This window comes from Rhinatrema bivittatum, chromosome 1 (genome assembly GCF_901001135.1).
Source record: "Rhinatrema bivittatum chromosome 1, aRhiBiv1.1, whole genome shotgun sequence".
NCBI classification, from domain to species: domain Eukaryota; kingdom Metazoa; phylum Chordata; class Amphibia; order Gymnophiona; family Rhinatrematidae; genus Rhinatrema; species Rhinatrema bivittatum.
Genome location: NC_042615.1, coordinates 340,959,630 through 340,979,916, shown reverse-complemented (window position 1 = coordinate 340,979,916; position 20,287 = coordinate 340,959,630). Strand labels below are relative to the sequence as shown.

Sequence of the window (20,287 nt, the reverse complement as noted above, 5' to 3'; positions counted from 1 at the left end):
ACCGAGATCCGCCCCGCTGGGCGCAGGGGTGACGTCATCGCCACGAGACGAGCAGGATTAAAGCCTCCTGCAGTCCCCGGCGTCCTCCTCTTCTCATCGGGATCGGCGGTGAACTGGGCCCGCGCAGCCGGCGCTGAAAGCCCGTCGGGGTAAGGCCTCTTTGTTCCGCCTTCCCCAATCTGGCTCCCACGCCGGCCACCAGCCAGTCTTCGACCCGATCGGACTTACCTCACGGTCCTGAGACCACGCTTCGCTCCGGCCTGCCTCCACCCGCGATCCGGCCTGCCTCACCCGCCGGGCCCCGAGCCCCCACCCCCACCGGACCCGCCGCGCCGAGATCCGCCCCGCTGGGCGCAGGGGTGACGTCATCGCCACGAGACGAGCAGGATTAAAGCCTCCTGCACTCCCTGGCGTCGCGCGACAAAGGGGCTTGCCCCTTTGTGCGCCCCTTCGTGCCGCACCTTAGTGCCGCGCCTAACCCACCGCCACCGACATCTCGGCATCCCCACACGCAGTGTCTTGAAGCATCTCTACTCTCCGCTTCATGTCTGCGGCTTCTCCTCTCCACCTCCTGCTGCGACACATAGCCTGGGGATGAACTAGACGGAGTGAGAGAGAGAAAGACACACAACCTGAGAGAGAACGCTAGAGTTGCTAACCGGGGGAATCTAAGAAACGCTATCCTGCTAATTTGCTCCCCTCAGCCACAAACAGAAACACATGCAACTGGACCTACATCCTCACAAGCTCCCTTCTGCGACCACTTCTTCCACTACCACTCCACACGGACACTCGCCTGCGGTGAGCAACTTAAAGTGCTGTCTACTCTGTGCCTCTATCCTGTTTAACATTTTGTACCATGTTGTTACATTGTGTACCATATTGCTACTAACCGTAATCTGCTGATATTCACACAGCCGAAACTTGCTGACCTACTCTTCTACCAGGCCCCCCCCATTTCCCCCTGTACCTCCCTTGCCACCTGACTTTTAAGGTACCTTTTAAGGTACCTACCATCCTCCTACGCCTACCACTCCTACCTGACTACCAAGGGCCCCCACCAAGGGCACCAACATGGCTGCTTACCCAATCCCTCGCATCCATTACCCTCACTCTAGACTACCTCCCCCTCCCCTCCTTCCCCGCCACCCAGCCTCCCGCCGAAAATCCCTTATCCCCATCCTCACCTCACCCCTGACTCAGCTCCTTGGTCTCACCACCGTCTCCATCATACTCATGAATGCCCAATCCATATCTAAAAAGACACTAATCCTCAATGACATGCTTACAGACTGCACCCCAGACATCTGTGCAGTTACAGAAACATGGCTCAAAGAATCAGATACCGTCCTCATAAACCAACTCCCATCCTCCCTCTATGACATCTTCCCCATCCACTGACCTAAAAAAAGAGGTGGAGGTATTCTCCTAGCAGCCAAGAAACATCTTAACCTTAAACTCATCAGTATAGCAGCCCCACCCAAACTTGAAATCGGCCTCTTTAAAGCAGATACCCTCCAATTATGTCTAGTTTATGCCCCCCCTACCATCCTCGAGTCCAATCCCTCCCCCCTAATTGAATTTTTTATAGAATGGATAAATACAGATACACCTTCCATCATTCTTGGAGATTTTAATCTCCACGTTAACTCACACCCTCCTACTGCTTCCTGCGAAAATTTCATTCAATCCCTCCTTGCCTTAGGCTTCCGACAAATTATAGCATCGCCAACTCATAAAGCTGGTCACACGTTGGACCTAATGTTTATTAACTCCAATTTCCAAACCGCCAACCCACCCACCTGCACCCCAGTGCCCTGGTCTGACCACTACCTCATTGAAAGCCGTCTCACTCTGAAGAAACCCCTCCCAACTAACCATTCTGCTCAAACCACCATCATTTCCAGAAAAACCTGCCCTAGCGACGAACTAACCGATGCACTAGCCTCATCCCTACCAAGGCTTATCTGCTCAGACCCAGACACAGCCCTAGCATCCTGGCATAGCCTCACAGAAGACATTGCCAACAAGTTATGCCCAATCACCGAACGTATCATAAACACCGCAGCAAAACCCTCTAAGCCATGGTACACCCAGGAACTAAAAACCCTAAAAGCCAATCTCAGACAAAAAGAAAGAAAATGGCGTAAGGACCCAACCCCGCAACATTCCTCCATCTACAAAACAGCCTTACACACATATAGGCAGTCTACTCTCAAACACAAGCGAGACTTTTATGGTAAAAAAATTCATGACTATAATTTCAACCCCAAAGTTCTTTTCTCCTACGTCGCCAGCCTCACCACCCCTGTCCTCCCCACTATCCCAGATTCCGAGGCCGTGGCCAAATGTGAAGAACTGGCCAATTATTTCAAAAACAAAATCTCCAACCTTCTCTCCAGATTTTCCCCCACCAACCCATCCCCCCCTACTAACCCACCCTTGATCCCCTCCCTGTCCCAACCTTCAATGGCCACAATGGATCTTACCTCCTCTAAAGAAATTACAGGCCTCCTCCGAAAACTTAAACCTGCCTCTCATCCCAACGACACCATTCCCACCAAAGCGCTAATAGCCATTCCCAACAGCATATCCAGCACCTTAGCTGAGATTATCAACTGCTCCATCACCCACGGGATAGTCCCAGATTCCCTCAAACACGCTGTTGTCAAACCCCTCCTCAAGAAACCCTCTCTAGACCCCAAAGACCCTTCCAACTTCCGCCCCATTTCCAATCTCCCTTTTATCTCCAAACTTATGGAAAAGGTGGTAAATTCACAACTCATGGACTACCTAGAAAACCATGATATTCTCCATGTCTCCCAATTTGGATTCAGGAAACACTTCAACACCGAATCCTTACTGCTCTCCCTCACTGACTATCTCCTAGAGGTCTGGGACAAGGCCACAGTTACCTCCTCGCCCTTCTTGACATCTCAGCGGCCTTTGACACCATCAGCCACCACCACCTCCTGACACGGCTAGAAAGCATCGGCATCTCAGGAATAGCTCTTGCTTGGTTCAAATCCTATCTCTCTAACAGAAAGTTCTCTGTGAAAATTGGAAACAACCTATCTGCCTCATACCCCCTACAACAAGGAGTCCCGCAAGGCTCTTCACTCTCATCTACCCTATTCAACATTTACCTCACTCCCCTCTGCCACCTCCTCACTGACCTTAAACTCAAATTCTACCTTTATGCTGATGATGTACAGATCATCATTCCCATTCACAACTCCATATCTGACGCCCTCGAGCACTGGGAAAAGTGCCTTGCAGCCATCAACGCCCTCCTCACCAACCTTCAGCTTGCTCTCAACACCAACAAAACGGAACTCCTTCACATCTCCTCGCACCCCCCTGACCTCCTACCTAACGACCCTAAACTTAACCTCCTCACAGCTCAACCCTCCGTTAGAGACCTCGGAGTCCTTCTTGATCCCAACCTAAGTATGAAACCTCACATCAACTCCATCCTCAAAACTGGCTTCTTCAAGCTAAATGTACTAAAGAAACTCAGACCCCTGCTCTACGCCCATGACCTCCGCACAGTGATCCAAGCTACCCTCACCTCCAAACTAGATTACTGTAATGCCCTCCTCTTAGGGCTCCCATTGTCTTCTATCAAACCCCTTCAACTTCTGCAAAATGCTACTGCAAGACTCATTACAAACACACGCAAACATGACCATATTACCCCCATCCTCAAGGATTTACATTGGCTCCCCATAATGTCCCGTATACACTACAAAACTCTGACCATAATTCACAAGTCCATTTACACCCACAACTCCAACTGGCTCGACCTCCCTTTCACTGCCCCCCTGTCCATCCGAGCCACCAGATCTACCAACAAAGGCACCCTACACGTTCAATCCTTGAAACAGGCACATCTCTCCTCCACCCGAGACCGTGCCATCTCTATTGCCGGGCCCGTTCTCTGGAATACACTACCTGTCCACATGCGACTTGAACCCTGTGCATTTAAATTCAAAAAGAAATTAAAAACTCTCCTGTTCAACCATGCTTACACAGAATAACTCCCTCCACTCCCCCCTCGCAGTCCCCTTTCAGGTAACCTCCTTATTAAGGAGACTTTCATTGTAAATTGTTTTGGTTATTACCTTCTTGTTCTCCTATCCTTCCTACTGCCTTTCTGTTCTTCCCCCCGCCCAGTTACATTCCCCTGTTGCAATGTATTTTCCAATCTTTCAGTTACTATGTGAACCGGTATGATGTCCCCACAAATACCGGTATATAAAAGTTTCTAAATAAAATAAATATAGGTTCCCTCACACATATACATAGACTCATGCTTTCTCTCACACAAACACACACACACACACACACACAAACATACTCTCTCACATGTTCTCTCTTCTCTCAAACACAGGCTTTCACTCTCACATGCTCTCTCTCACACAGAAGCTGCCGCTCTCACATACTTTCCTTCATAGGCTTCCATTCTCTCTCTGTCACACACATACACAGGCTCTCACACTCTCATAGGCTTCCACTCTCACACATAGGACCTGTTTTTCAGCCTCTGCCATATCTCTTCTTTGGTCACTGTGGAATGGGGTCCACCAGTGGCCCTCACTTTCTTTGGCCACTGCGGGATTGTATCCACAACAGCCATGTTGGAGAATTTTTCTTTGGTCGCTGTGGGATGGGGGTCCATGGTGGCTGCCGCACGATGGCAGCCACATTGCAGGCCCCTTCATCCATTATATGGCAGCCTTAATTGGGTGGGTCACTGCTCTAATGTGCTTTCTGCTACTGACATCATCAAAAGAAGCCTGCTGACGCTAGCGCATCATCACAAGAGGCCCTCTAATGTACACAATAACAGGTCCATGATGATGATGATCATGATGTAGTGTCATTTAGCATTGGTGGGCCAAATATAATAGTGAAAGGAAAAATGTATACGAACCAAAAAAAGTGTGTTATCAGATTAGTTCTGGCCCACAGGCTTTAGTTTGCCCACCACTGATTTAAATACACCTGGGAAAATTCTGCCTCTGTCGCAATGTCGCTATTAGAATATTCTAACTTTTCCATTATGCTAGTATCTTTTTCGATAACTCACTCCAAACCATACACTTCTGAGTATCTGTTGGCTTTCTACCATGATCTAGTTTAAAAACTTCTCTATCTCCTTTTTAAACATTAGTGCCAACAGCCAAGTTCCACTCTGGTTAAGGTGAAACCCATCTTTTGAAATAGGTTTTCCCTTCTCAAAAATGTTGCTCACTTCTTAACAAATCGAAAGCCCTCTTCCCTGCATCATCATCTCATCCATGTGTTGAGACCCCAGAGCTCTGACTGCCTCTGGGGCTTTGCACATGGAATGGGGAGCATTTACAAGAATGCTACCTTGGAAGTTCTAAACTTTAACTTTCTTCCTAAAAGCCTAAATTTGACTTTTAGAATCTCTCTCCCACACCTTCCTTTGTCATTTGTGTCCATATATACCACAACGCCTGTACCTCCCCAGTACTGTTTATAGACCTTTCTAGGTGATGTGTAAGATCAGCCACATCAGGTAGGTAGGTTACCAAGCAATCTTCATATCCACCAGCCACCCAGCTATCTACATTCCTTATAAGTGAATCACCAACTAAAATGGCCATCTTAATAGTAATCCTTCGGGAGCCACAGTTTATAAAATATTGCATATCACAACCCTAAAAGTACCTGTGTGTGTTTCAGTACATGTACTTTTTTAATGCATAGGTCTGCATAGTTTATATACCTATTTCATAAAAGTACATTTATATATATAAGATAAGAGGTAATGTTCAAAAGGTTTCAGCATGTAAAAAACAAAGTTGTACATGTATGTAACATGCATATAAGAACATAAGAACATGCCATACTGGGTCAGAACAAGGGTCCATCAAGCCCAGCATCCTGTTCCAACAGTGGCCAATCCAGGCCATAAGAACCTGGCAAGTACCCAAAAACTAAGTCTGTTCCATGTTACTGTTGCTAGTAATAGCAATGGCTATTTTCTAAGTCAACTTAATTAATAGCATGTAATGGACTTCTTCTCCAAGAACTTATCCAATCCTTTTTTAAACACAGCTACACTAACTACACTAACCACATTCTCTGGCAACAAATTCCAGAGTTTAATTGTGCGTTGAGTGAAAAAGAACTTTCTCCGATTAGTTTTAAATGTGCCACATGTTAACTTCATGGAGTGCCCCCTGGTCTATTATCCAAAAGAGTAAATAACTGATTCACAATTACCCGTTCTAGACCTCTCATGATTTTAAAGATCTCTATCATATCCCCCCTCAGCCGTCTCTTCTCCAAGTGAAAAGTCCTAACCTCTTTAGTCTTTCCTCATAGGGGAGCTATTCCATTCCCTTTATCATTTTGGTCACCCTTCTCTGTACATTCTCCATCGCAACTATATCTTTTTTGAGATGCGGCGACCAGAATTGTACACAGTATTCAAGGTGCGATTTCACCATGGAGCGATACAGAGGCATTATGACATTTTCCATTTTAGTCACCATTCCCTTTCTAATAATTCCCAACATTCTGTTTGCTTTTTTGACTGCCGCAGCACACTGAACCAATGATTTCAATGTGTTATCCACTATTACGTCTAGATCTCTTTCTTGGGTGGTAGCTCTTAATATGGAACTTAACTTTGTGTAACTATAGCATGGGTTATTTTTCCCTATGTGCATCACCTTGCACTTATCCACATTAAATTTCATCTGCCATTTCAATGCCCAATTTTCCAGTCTCACAAGTTCTTCCTGCAATTTAGCACAATCTGCTTGTGATTTAACTACGCTGAACAATTTTGTATGATCTGCAAATTTGATTACCTCATTTGTCGTATTGCTTTCCAGATCATTTATAAATATATTGAAACGTACGTATTTTGTAAAAGTCTGAAGTATCCATTGCTAGTAGCGTCATGCATGAATATTAAAGGGAAAAAACAGAAGCAGGTTGGGGCATTGCTGGGCAAGGTTTAGAAATTCTCACACATTAGTATTTTGTAAATAGTAAAGATCTGATTTTCAAAAGCATTTATGTGGTAAAACTGAGTTTTTATATGTATAAACACACTTACTAGTATAAGTAGGCTTTTGAGAAATGCTACAATATATGCCATTGAATTGTCCATAGGATTTACCTGCATAAGTGCACTTTATGTACATAAATGCTTTTGAAAATTGCTACAATAGTATGTTGCATTTACACACTTAACTCCTTTGAAAATTTACCTGTAAGTGTGCATGCATTACCAAACTAATACATACATTTTTACACCAGCTAATTCAGATGTGGAATTGAAATTGCACTTGCCATTTTTGTAGATTTTGGATGGGAAATCTGAGTTAAGTGGTCAGGGGAGTCTAGATGACTATTAGAGGTCTGGTTGAATCAGTGGAGGTATTGGCAACCTAGTGATTATAAGGATGCATATCAGTATGTATTTTTATAAACAGACTATGTACATACTTTATAATATACCTGCCTCTGTGCATAAACTGCAGTAATTATGCAGATGTTACTATTATTTCACATGGAATATATGTGCATGTGCTTTTCTAAAATAGGAATAGAAAGTATGTGGCTCCCTACATTACAAAAACATGTGTATTAAAACATAAACATGAACTTTCAAGGTTGAAAGATGCCATAGGCATAACTTTACCCTCACTGACTTACACACACTGTTGAAAATTGCCTACAAAACAAATGTAGTACATGTCCATAATAACCCTCAGTTTATGCAAGAAAGCAGGTATTTAACACAGTTAGGTAATGATTTGGTGCAAGAGGTATTAGTATTAGGGTCCTTCACAATAGTGATCATAACATCATAAAACTGGTGTATGAGGTAATGGTGTTAGGGCCACTTGGCAATAATGATCATAACATGATCAAATTTGACTTGATAACTGGAGGAAGAACACTAAGGAAATCTACTGTGAAAATATTTATTTATTGGCTTTTAATATACCGACATTCGTGGGAACTTCATGTCGGTTTACAATGTAACAGAAAGAAGGAAAATACATAAAAACAGGGGGAGGGAAGGGGGAGCAGTTAGAAAAGGAGAGACGAAGAAAGGAAGAAAACGTAGGCAGGGAAGGAAAAGAACCAGTGACTGAAAGGGAGCCACTGGGAGAGTTACAATATAACGTGGAAAACTGTGCTTTCCAGGGAAGGCACTGCGCTCAACTTTATACAAATGGAGGAACAAATTGAGGAACTCTTAAACATTATGTGAAATACTCTTATACATTATGTAGGATATATACACTATGTGAAATAAATGCACCAAGAAATAAAAAAGAGGCACTAAATACACTGAAAAGCCTTGTCTTAGAGATGGAAGGGAGGGGAGAAGGAGGGGGGTGGGGGGCTATGTAAGATTCGATTCAGGGTAGGCCAATTTGAAGAACCATGTTTTGACCCCAGTTTTAAATTTTCAAAAGCAAGGTTTTAGACGAAGGTCTGAACATTTATTGTTCAAAAGGAAGATTTGAAAAAATGAGAAAAATGGTTAGGAAAAAACTGAAAAAAGCAGCTGCAAATATTTAAAGTTTACATCAGACATGGATATTGTTTAAAAATACCATTTTGGAAGCCCAGACCAGATGTAGTCCACATATTACAAAAGGTGAAAGGTAGGCCAAGCAACTGCTAATATGGTTAAAAGGTAAGGTAAGAGAGGTTATTCTAGCCAAAAGAACATCTTTCAAAAAATGGAAAAGGGATCTAAATGAAGAAAACAGGATGTGAAGGGTATTGGGACTATGAGCCCTTTGTTCTGCAGCGTAGTTGATGTAGCCTCATAGGTAAACCTACGAGGACTATGCCAGCAGCTGGAAAATGTGCCCTATAGCTGGACAGTCTGGAGCTTCAACTTTAACATCTGCCTCCCCTGCATGTTGAGCCTTTGGGATCTGGGGGCCGGCAGGATTTAGGCAGGTCCCAAGGGCAGTGAAGAAAGTAGAGTCCAAAGATACACCAGGGTCAGAGCAACCAGCAGACTATGGGAGTCAGAAACAGGACAAGGTCGGGGGCAGGTAGCTGACAAGAATGGTTGGGTCCAGGCAAGAGGTTAGGTCCAGCCGACAGGCAATTGTGGTCAGGTTCAAGCAACAGGTCAAGATCCAGAGAGTCAAGCCAAGGGTGGATGAAGACACACTGAAGACACTGGACAAAGTGGATAGCACAAGGCAAGGTTGGACAAGGGAGGCTGTAGAAGGCAAGGCTGGACGAGGCAAAGCTGGAAGGCAATCAGGAATACAGGAACTGGAATGCTAGGAAACACACACTGCAAGGTAGGAGATCCATTGCTGAGGCATCAGTGGCTATTCCAGAGATGCCTTAAGTGCAGGGAGGCCAGTAATGTCATCACAGGGTGCCGCGGCTTAGTTCCCACCATGGGCCCTTAAAACATTGGTCTGTGGGCACACACACACACACACACCTAAGGAGAGGTTGGGAAGTGGCGTCATGGCGGTGTACTTTGGAATGGTTGGCTGAGTTGGGTGTTGGTGACATTCCTGCTGCTGGCAATCGCTGGCAGTATCAGGGGTAAGCAAGGTGGCACAGGGGAAGGCCCTCAGAGCCGTGCTTCATAACAGTACCCCCCCCCCCCCCCCCCATCCAAAGCCCCATCCCTAGTCTTCTGGGCTTGGGTTTCTTGAGAAACCTCTTCTGGAATTTGGATATGAGTTGGGAGGCTTGCAGAATGGAGGCTGGCTCCCAAGAATTTTCCTCAGGTCCATAGTTTTTCCAGGAGATAAGATACTGCAACTGGTTTCAAACTCTTTGGGAATCTAAAATTTCCTGAACCCCTGAGTGTCTTCTTCCATAGCAACTTTGGTGGTCTGAGGGGGCAGTCTGCCCAGCCAAGAGAGAATGGCAGATTTCAACAGTAAGACATGGAAAACCTCATGAATTCATAAAGATGCTGGTAGTTTGAGCTTGTAAGCCACAAGGCCCAGTTGTCACACAGTGGGAAATGGATCCATGAACCGTGGTGCAAAGTTTAGAGGTGGCATCTTTAAGTGCAGGTTTTTGGTGCCGAGCCAAACCAAGCTTCCTGGGTGAAGTTGAGGTGCTGGGCAATGTTTCTTTTCTGCATGTTTTTTAAAACACTTCACCACTTGCTCTAGGAAATGATGTGTCTTCATCCAAATTTTCTGGAGTTTCTGTCCCATCAGATTAGCTTCCAGGTAAGGGACAGAAATCAGAACTGGTTTAGTGGTTTAGAATGACATCCGAACACTATGTAGAAGAGTGGTGACCCTGAGAAACTGCTCACATGGCTATTATAGCAGAATTCAGCCTATGGAAGGAGGGAAGCCCAGTTATCCTGCCGTTGATTCACATAGGCTCGTAGAAAGGCCTTGAGACTCTGATTTATTCACTTGGTTTGTTCATTGTTCTGGGGGTGGTAAATAGAAGTGAAATTCAATGTAATTCCAAACTTCCTGCACAAGCCTTTCCAGTAGCGGGCCTTGAACTGAACTTCCTAATCTGAGAGAATGTAAAGAGGAAGCCCATGCAGATGGAACAATTGTTGGAAAAAGAGTTTAGCCAGTTCAGGTGCAGATGAGAAGCCCAGAAAAGGCGTGAAATGATCCATTTTAGAAAATCTATCCACTACCACCCATATGGAGGTGTTGCCACCAGAGAGGGAAAGATCATTAATGAAGTCAGTGACCAAATAGGTCCAGGTTTCTTTGGGGGCTGGCAGCGGCTATAGCAATCTCCAAGGTCATGCTTGCACACTCTTATTCATGGCACATGCGGGGCAAAACTCTATGTAACGCTTCATGTTGGTCTTCATCTGAAGCCACCATTAGTGTCGGACAATTTATTCCAAGATTCAGGTGACACTTGGGTGCCCTGCCAAGCGGGAGTCAAGAGCTCACTGAATGGCAATCTGTCATAGGCACCCGGAAACCACAGTCTTCCCAAGAGGAACTGTAAATGGGGCAGCAACCACAATGTTCACAGGGTCAATGATATGCCATTGGGATTCCAGAGAGCCCTCAGTAACAAAGGAATGGGAGAGGGCATCAGCTCGTCAGTACTGAGTGGGATGATACCGTAACTTGAAGTCAAACCGATTACAAAACAATGACCAGTGGACCTGCTGGGGGTAACAGGAGTGTAAGCCATTTGTGTTGCTGCATAGTTGACATAGCCTCGTAGGCAAACCTATGAGGGATAAGCTGGCAGCCAGCAAATGCACCCTGTAGCAGGACAGTCTGGAGCTTCATCTTTACCAGACTCTTCCCCCACAAGCTGAGCCCTTGCATTCTGGTAGACGGCAGGACTAAGGCAGGTCTCTAGGGCAGAGAAGAAAATAGAGTCCAAAGGTACACTGGGATTAGGGCAGGCAGCAGACTATGTGGGTCAGAAACAGGCCAAGGTCGGGGTAGGTGGCTGACAGGGATGGTTGGGGTCAGGTCCAGGCTCAGGCAATCATGGTCAGGTGCAAGTAAGGGGTCAGCTCCAGGTGGAAGGCAATTAAGATCAAGTCCAAGCAGGAAGTGAAGATCCGGACAGTCAAGCCAAGGGTGGATGAAGACACAGTGAAGACACTGGACAAGGGAATAGCACAAGGCAAGGCTGGTCAAGGAAGGCTGGAGAAGACAAGGCTGAATGAGGCAATGCTGGAAGACAAGACTGAAGAAGAAAGGCTGGATCAACTTGGTGGGGGTGTGGAACTTTATGTCCAGGAGGGTATAGAATCCAACAGGATAAAGATCATACAAAAGACTAAATGCTCAGTAGAATCTATATGGGTAGAAATCTCATGTATTTTGGGTAAGAGTATAGTGATAGGAGTATACTACCGTCCACCTGGACAAAATTGTCAGACAGATGATGAAATGCTACGAGAAATCAGGGAAGCTAACCAATTTGGCAGTGCAGTAATAATGGAAGATTTAAATTACCCCAGTACTGACTGGGTAAATGTAACATGAGGACATGCTAGAGACATAAAGTCCCTGGATGTAATAAACGACTGCTTCATGGAGCAATTGGTTCAGGAACCAATTGCTATTTTAGGGAGCTATTTTAGATTTCATTTTTAGTGGAACACAGGATTTGGTGAGAGAGATAATGGTGGTGGGGCCTATTTGCAACAGTGATCATAACATGATCAAATTTAAACGAATAACTGGAAGGGGGACAATAAGTAAATCTACAGTTCTAACACTAAATTTTCAAAAGGAAAACTTTGATAAAATAAGGAAAATAGAAAAAAACCTGAAAGGTGCAGCTGCAAAGGTTGTCAAGGATTGTATTTAAAAATACAATCCTTGACACACAGTCCAGATATATTCCACACATTAAGAAAGGTGGAAGGAAGGCAAAACGACTACCAACATGGTTAAAACGTGAGGTGAAAGGGGCTATTTTAGCCAAAATACATCGTTCAAAAATTGGAAGAAGGATCCATCTGAAGGAAATAGGAAAAAGCATAAGTATTGTCAAGTTAAGTGTAAAACATTGATAAGACAGGTGAAGAGAGAATTTGAAATGAAGTTGGCCGTAGAGGCAAAAACTCATAATAAAAACTTTTAAAAATATATCCGAAGCACAAAACCTGTGAGGGAGTCGGTTGGACTGTTAGATGACTGAAGGTTTAAAGGGGCTGTTAGGGAAGATAAGGCAATTGCAGAAAGACTAAATTAATACTTTGCTTCTATGATTACTAATGAGGATGTTGGGGAGATGGTTTACAAGGGTGATAAGTCAAATGAACTGAACCAAATCACTGTGAACCTGGAAGATGTAGTAGGTCAACTTGACAAACTAAAGAGTAGCGAATCACCTGAACCAGATGGTATACATCCTAGGGTTCTGAAGCAACTCCAAAATGAAATTTCATATCTATTAGTTAAAATTTGTAACCTGTCATTAAAATTATCCATTGTACCTGAAGACTGGCAGGTGGCTAATGTAACAACAATATTTAAAAAGGGCTCCAGGGGTGATCTGGGAAACTATAGACCAGTGAGCCTGACTTCAATTTCAGGAAAAATAGTAGAAACTATTCTAAAGATCAAAATCACAGAGCATATAGAAAGACAAGTTTAATGGAACACAGTCAATATGGATTTACCCAAGGGAAGTCTTGCCTCATAAATCTGCTTAATTTTTTGTAGGGGTTAATAAACATGTAGATAAAGGTGAACTGGTAGATGAGGTGTATTTGATGTTACCAAGGTAGACAGTCCATCAAGCTAGGTTGAGAGCACATTGTACAAATCTCATCTTTGTGTGATTTTCCTCACTCCGAAGGACATCAAATCTTCACAAGAGTGTACTATTCTGTTCTTATGTCTCATTCTGAATATCATGGTGGCACCTAACCTCTACACTACTACCTAAACCTTACCTCGAATAACTAGGTGGGCCTCATATAGTGGTATAAATACCTAACTATTATAAGGGCCTTATAGCTAGGTGCTTTCTCTCTCTCTCTCTCTCATTTATTTATTTATTTTATTTATTTAAAATCTTTTCTATACCATCGTTAAGTTAAATACCATCACAATGGTTAACATGGAGGCACATAAATTAAGGTATAGGATCATACATTCTACTAGATGCCATAAAGATTCGGTAACATATTTTTATGATCAATAATATTTGGTGAGAGTGATGATTCATGTCCTTTTATACAGGTACTATTTTAAATTACAGGTATATTATTACTCTATGTTAACAGTGAGATAAAATAATAAAATGCACATATTGTACCACTATATGAGGCCCACCTAGTTATTCGAGGTAAGTTTTAGGTAGTAGTGTAGAGGTTAAGTGCTATGTGCGGATGTTCTACTGCCTGCTCCCTTCTAGTTTCTATTCTCTATTCTCCATTCTCTTTGTGATAGGCTTGTTTAAAAAGCCATGTTTTCAAACTTTTTTTAAATGCTTTGAGATCTCTTTGTAATCTGATTTCTAGTGTCATGGTGTTCCATAGTATAGGTCCTGCCAGTGATAATGCCCGTTCTCTAACTTGTGTTAGTCTTGCTGTTCTGACAGAAGGGATGGTTAGTAGTGCTTTGTTAGCTGATCTCAGGTTTCTATGTGGGACATGTACGCTCAGTGCTGTGTTCAGCCATTCTGCTTCCCCCCCCCCCCCCCCCAATGGTTGTCGGTAGGAATTGTGGCACTTACCACAAAGTGCGAAAGAGTTATTGCACTCTGCCATAATACCTATGTGAAGTGCTAAGATAGCCTATTTATCGCAAAGTGTGCTATTACCATAAAACACACCTCTCGTCCTATCGCATGCAATAGTTTGATAAATCCTGGCCTAAGCTTTTTATTTTAGGCCATTTCTTAATATTTCTTATATCTCCTCCCCCTCTGCTATCTCCTTGCTAAACTTGACCTTCCGCACTTCATATATGCCGATGATGTGCAGATACTTATTCCCATTAAAGACTCAATACACAAAGCTATGGAAATTTGGAAATCCACCCTCTCTGAAATTAGCAGCCTCTTATCCAACAACTTTCTCGCCCTCAACGCTACTAAAACGGAACTTATCCACATATCACCCCCCAATATCACCCCCACCCTCTTTATGACCCCCACTGTCACACACAACAATGTTCCTACCACTAACCTCACCTTTCCCACCCATGTTCGGAGCCTCGGCGTATCCATTGACTGTCACCTCTACTGCAAGAAATTCATCAATAATACCCTCAAAGACTGCTTCTACAAACTGCACACCCTAAAAAGACTCAAACCTCTCCTACATCTCAATGACTTCCGTACCATATTACAAGCCCTCATATTAACGAAAATAGATTACTGCAACTCCTTGTTATTAGGATTGCCTAAAAACACCATACAGCCTTTACAACTCCTCCAGAATGCAGCCGCCCGGATACTCACCAACACCCACAAAAATGATCACATAACTCCGGTTCTCAAACATCTACATTGGTTACCCGTAGCATCTAGAATTGCCTTCAAAGCCCTCACCCTAATACACAAATCTCTTCACAACCAGAACATGCACTGGTACAAAGAACATTTCTCATTTCACAACAGCAATAGACCTACTAGAAAACAATATCTAGCTACATTACACACCCCCTCACCTAAGCTTACTAAACTCCGCACCACAAACGAAAGGGCCCTATCCCTAGCAGGCCCTCTTCTTTGGAATAAGCTACCCACCTCCCTCCGCCAAGAAACTTGCCCAAAAATATTCAGGCAAAACCTGAAGACCTGGTTCTTCAAACACTCTTACACCTAATATTCACACATTCACTCTCACCCCCCCCCCCCCCCCCCCCCCCCCCGCAGACCTGGGTCACCTAACCTGGCTCTTCAATTACTCCTACCCCTAATATTCACACAACCACTCTCACCCCACCCCCTCCAACTCCTAACCTCTCCCCCTCCCGCTCCCCCCACCTATTTTCCACCTCCTTTTTACCCCCTCCCTCTACTTTAAACTTCCTCTTCCCCCTTACCTCCCATAAAGTGAATTTTATCAGGACTACATATTGTATATAAAAAAATTTGTATATAAAAATTGGTTCCCAATCACGTGTATATATACCTCCTTTAATTGTGGATACCCTCCTATATATCAGAATCTCCCCCACCCCCCATTTAGATAACCTCTTTCACGTTTCCCACTTTGATAATTTTACTTATATAATCTAATCTGTTATTTGTATGTTCTGAATGTTCCTTATTTAATTATGCAATAATTGTAAAGCCTGTTGCTAAGTTCTGTTCTATGTAAACCGACGAGATGTTCCCAACGTTCGTCGGTATATAAAAGTTATTAAATAAATAAATAAATAAATAAATAACAGACGTATAGGGAAGTAGACTGTATAGAAATACAAAGAACATAAGAAGTTGCCATACTTGATCAGACCAAGGATCCATCAAGCCCAGCATCCTGTTTCCAACAGTGGCCAATCCAGGTTAGAAGTACCTGGCAAGTACCTAAAACATTAAGTAGATCCCATGCTTCTAATGCCAGCAATAGCAGTGACTATTCCTTAAGTCAGGGCTTCCCAAACCTGTCCTGGGGACCCCACAGCCAGTCGGGTTTTCAGGATATGCACAATTAATATGCATGAGATACATTTGCATACCATGGAGACTCAGTATATGCAATTTATCTCATGCATATCCATTGTGGATATCCTGAAAACCTGATTGGCTGTGGGGTCCCCAGGATGGGTTTGGGAAGCCCTGCTTTAAGTCAACTTGATTAACAGCAGTTAATGGTCTTCTCTCTAAGAACTTATCCAAACCTTTTTTAAATCCAGCTACACTAACTGCTCTACCCACATCCTCCAGCAACAAATTCCAGAGCTTTATTGTGAGTTTAGTGAAAAATAATTTTCTCTAATTGGTTTTAAATGTGCTACTTGCTAACTTCATGGAGTGCCCCCTACTCCTTTTATTAACTGAAAGAGTAAATAACTGATTCACATTTACCATTCTAGACCTCTCATGATTTTATAGATCTCTATCATACCCCCCTCAGCCGTCTCTTCTCCAAGTTGAACAGCCTTAACCTCTTCACCCTTTCCTCATAGGGGAGCCATTCCATCCCCTTTATCATTTTGGTTGCCCTTCTCTGTGCCTTCTCCAGTGCAGCTATATCTTTTTTGAGATGCGGCTACCAGAATTGTACACAAGGAAAAGAAGAGATAAATGTGAGTTGAAAGAGATAACGGTAAACAAATTTTGAAGGTTCTTAGTTATTAAAAGACTTTTGATTCATTAAAACTGTAGACATACCTCCAGGTCTTTCATGTCTTCCATCAGTGTGAAGAAGCATTGAAATAGGCATTCCGACATTCTTAGATCTGCCAGCTACAACCACATTTTTTCCAAATGTTTCTATTCCTGATAGAAAAATGAATAAAATTAAAAACTGTGTTAATTTTCATGGACATCAGTTTCAAAAGACTTTACAATAAGTGCATAAAGTGAAATTCCTGACTTGTAATAGATATTCTCTGGTGACAGCAGTGCAATAAGCTAACTATTCAGATAGGTCATGTGACTCCATCTTGTGCTGGGATAGAGGATTGTACTACAACTAAAACTTTCTGAAAATAAGCAGCAGTTTAGTAAACATCTCCAGACTCTCAGCTGCTAAGTTTAATGTTAAACTAAGGGTTCAATATTCAAATAGTTTGTCTGACTAAAGGGATCATTTGCTATGCTGCGTTAGGGCTTCATTGTGCAATATTTTAGTTACTGCACGGTATTTGATAAATTTCAAGTTATTTTAATTTTTCGCTAATATGCATGCAAAAACAAGGCTAGGGTCAGAAAAGCGAAAGGACCAGGGCTCTTATGTCATGTGCACTGTCAGCTCAGAATAAGAACCTGGCAAGATCTACTTAGCATGGACAAAGCAGGAATAAGTAAATTGCAAGAGCCAAATATGCAGATTAGTGCCTTACAAATACGTTGTTAAAAATATTTTGTCATGATTGTGGTGTGTGTATGTATATATATATATATATATATATATATATATATATACACACAGTCTGTGCACCTTCTACTCTACCAAACATGAAGCCTTGTGTAAGGCTGTGTTACTTTCACCAACACTTATATATGTATATCGATATGTATATCGAGAATGTCGGTATATAAAAACCCTAAATAACTAACTAACTAACTAACTAACTAACACTTACTAGCATTTATTGACCACTGAAGATGTATTTTTCCACACCTTTTTTGTTTGCTTTTTCACACACTGCATGTATGTAGATGTTAAATTTATGTTAAGAGATGGAAGAGCTTCTGTTTGGAAAGTCATAACAACATATTTGTACACTCTGACCATTAGGCTTCAGTACAAGGGAGTGCCTGCCTACCCAGGTATTTCTGGACTGGCTGTGAAGGGGAAAATAATGAAAGATGGTTTTGCAGGCTCTGTATACAAGGATGTGAGGGCTATGTATGTTGCACAAGTTGAAATTTGTTGGAAAACTGTCCAGTGATAGATGAACATAGATAGTCTACTCAAAGTCACCTTTTTAATTGTACACTGATTTCTGCATGTACATACTGTTATAAAGCCTAATTCATGAGTGCAAGAGTAGAAGGATTGAAAGGATGAAGTTAAGATATAGGTCTCACTATTACAGTGTTCATAATAGTGCTGTATGGCCACTGCCAAACCCTGGTGCTATGACCATTGATACAGGTCAGAACCTGTGCTATCAGTAAGACCTATGCAAATTCTCTGTGAAACAGATAATGCTGGCCATGCCGGATGAAGCTTCCCACCCCAGTTGCTCTTCTTATCACAACTGCAGGGAGGAGGTACAATGAGGCACTAACATCCACTTGCTCCGCCATCAAAGGCACCTTGGTGTGTTGAAAAGTTTTCAGTGTTTGTACAAAATGGGGTACCTTACATTACGACCCTCATGCAATTGCTGAGATTGTGCTGGCCTGCTGTGTTGTGAACCTGCCCGCGATGAGCGTGAGCAGTTCCCCTACCTTTTGCGGCCAGACGGGCCGCTGACGCTGTCCCCACACGGGGGACCATGCCGCTGTGTTCAGGCTCTCCCACGGCCGTTCCCCGCCCTGCGCGGCAGGGCTGAGCCACCGGGAGCCTCCCTTTGCGGCTGAGACCGCTGCTGCCACTCCTATGTCCTCTTCGCAGCAGGAGCCGCAGCCGGGGTCCTTGCCTTGCTTGCATTCTTTCTTCCATCTTCGCGGCAGGGAGCCGCTTTCTTCGGGTCTTCCACGTGGCAGGGACACCACCAACGACCCTGCTCTCTCCTGCCTTCTCCTAGGCGCGGGCGCGCACCTTGCTTCTGAATTTAAAGGGCCAGCGGTGGGAAAAGGCCCCTCAGCCCTTAATGATGACATCATGACCTACCTTGCTTCAGCCCTATAAAAAGGGCCCTGTGCCAGTCCATCTTTGCCTTCGCAAGGAGTTAGATGCTCCTGGATGTTCCTGTCCTTTGCTCCAGGAGTCTTCTCTGTTCCATCGCTTCTTCAAGGTCCTGTGTTTCCTGTTGGAGCTCTTGTGTCTTCGTCCGAGCCTTCTTTCCTGATGTTCCAGTCCAGATGTCAGTCTTTTGCTCCTGATGTCCATAGTCTTGATGTCTGTCTTCCAGTTTCTGATGTTCTGTGATCCAGTCCTGATGTTCCTGATGTCCGTAATCCAGTCCTGATGTTCCGTGATCCAGTCCTGATATCCGTAATCCAGTCCTGATGTTCCATGATCCAGTCCTGATGTTTCTGATGTCCGTAATCCAGTCCTGATGTTCCGTGATCCAGCCTTGATGTCCTGAACCCTTGGTTCCTCGTCGTCACCCTTCCTGGCATCCCATGTCGTGGTCCGCGACCAGCCCCACAGGCGGGCTGAGTAGGGCGACTCATGGTACAAGGCCTTCCTCAATGCTACAGTGCAAGCCTCTGGGAGACCTCCATCTTGAAGCTTTGTTCCTGAATCTCTAGTTCCCAGTCTACGGAGTCCCTTGTGCCTGCTCCGTCCATGTTTTAGACTCTGCATGAACCTGTGCCGTTCCAGCGTGTCCGCGACCAGCCACAGGCGGCTGTGTAGGGCGCGCCCTGGTGCAGGCCTCTACAGTTCCTGGGACATGTTCCTCTCACTTGCTCCACTATCTCGTCTAGAGTCTGCCCCGCATCCAGCGTGGTCCGCGACCAGCCCCATGGGTGGACTGTGTAGAGCACGCTGTGTTGCAGTCTCAACCCAGCACTTTGCTCCTGAATCCTCGTCTCCAGTACCTTGCTCCTGAATCCTCATCTTAAGAACATGCCATACTGGGTCAGACCAAGGGTCCATCAAGCCCAGAATCCTGTTTCCAACAGTGGCCAATCCAGGCCATAAGAACCTGGCAAGTACCCAAAAACTAAATTTGTTCCATGTTACTGTTGCTAGTAATGAAAATGGCTATTTTCTAAGTCAACTTAATTAATAGCAGGTAATGGACTTCTTCTCCAAGAACTTATCCAATCCTTTTTTAAACACAGCTACACTAACTGCACTAACCACATCCTCTGGCAACAAATTCCAGAGTTTAATTGTACGTTGAGTGAAAAAGAACTTTCTCCGATTCGTTTAAAATATGCCACATACTAACTTCATGGAGGGCCCCTTAGTCTATTATCCGAAAGAGTAAATAACTGATTCACATTAACCCATTCTAGACCTCTCATGATTTTAAACATCATCATATCCCCCCTCAGCCGTCTCTTCTCCAAGCTGAAAAGT

The 20,287-nt window shown here is 43.9% G+C and overlaps 1 protein-coding gene across 1 annotated transcript in view; it reads right to left on the bottom strand.

Annotated features, from left to right (window-relative positions):
- Positions 1-20,287, bottom strand: part of MTHFD2L (methylenetetrahydrofolate dehydrogenase (NADP+ dependent) 2 like) — a 342,461-nt gene that overhangs the window by 234,261 nt on the left and 87,913 nt on the right. The window contains exon 5 of the mRNA XM_029598931.1: positions 16,810-16,917. Coding sequence (XP_029454791.1) covers positions 16,810-16,917 — 108 coding nt within the window. The remainder of the gene's footprint in view (positions 1-16,809; positions 16,918-20,287) is intronic.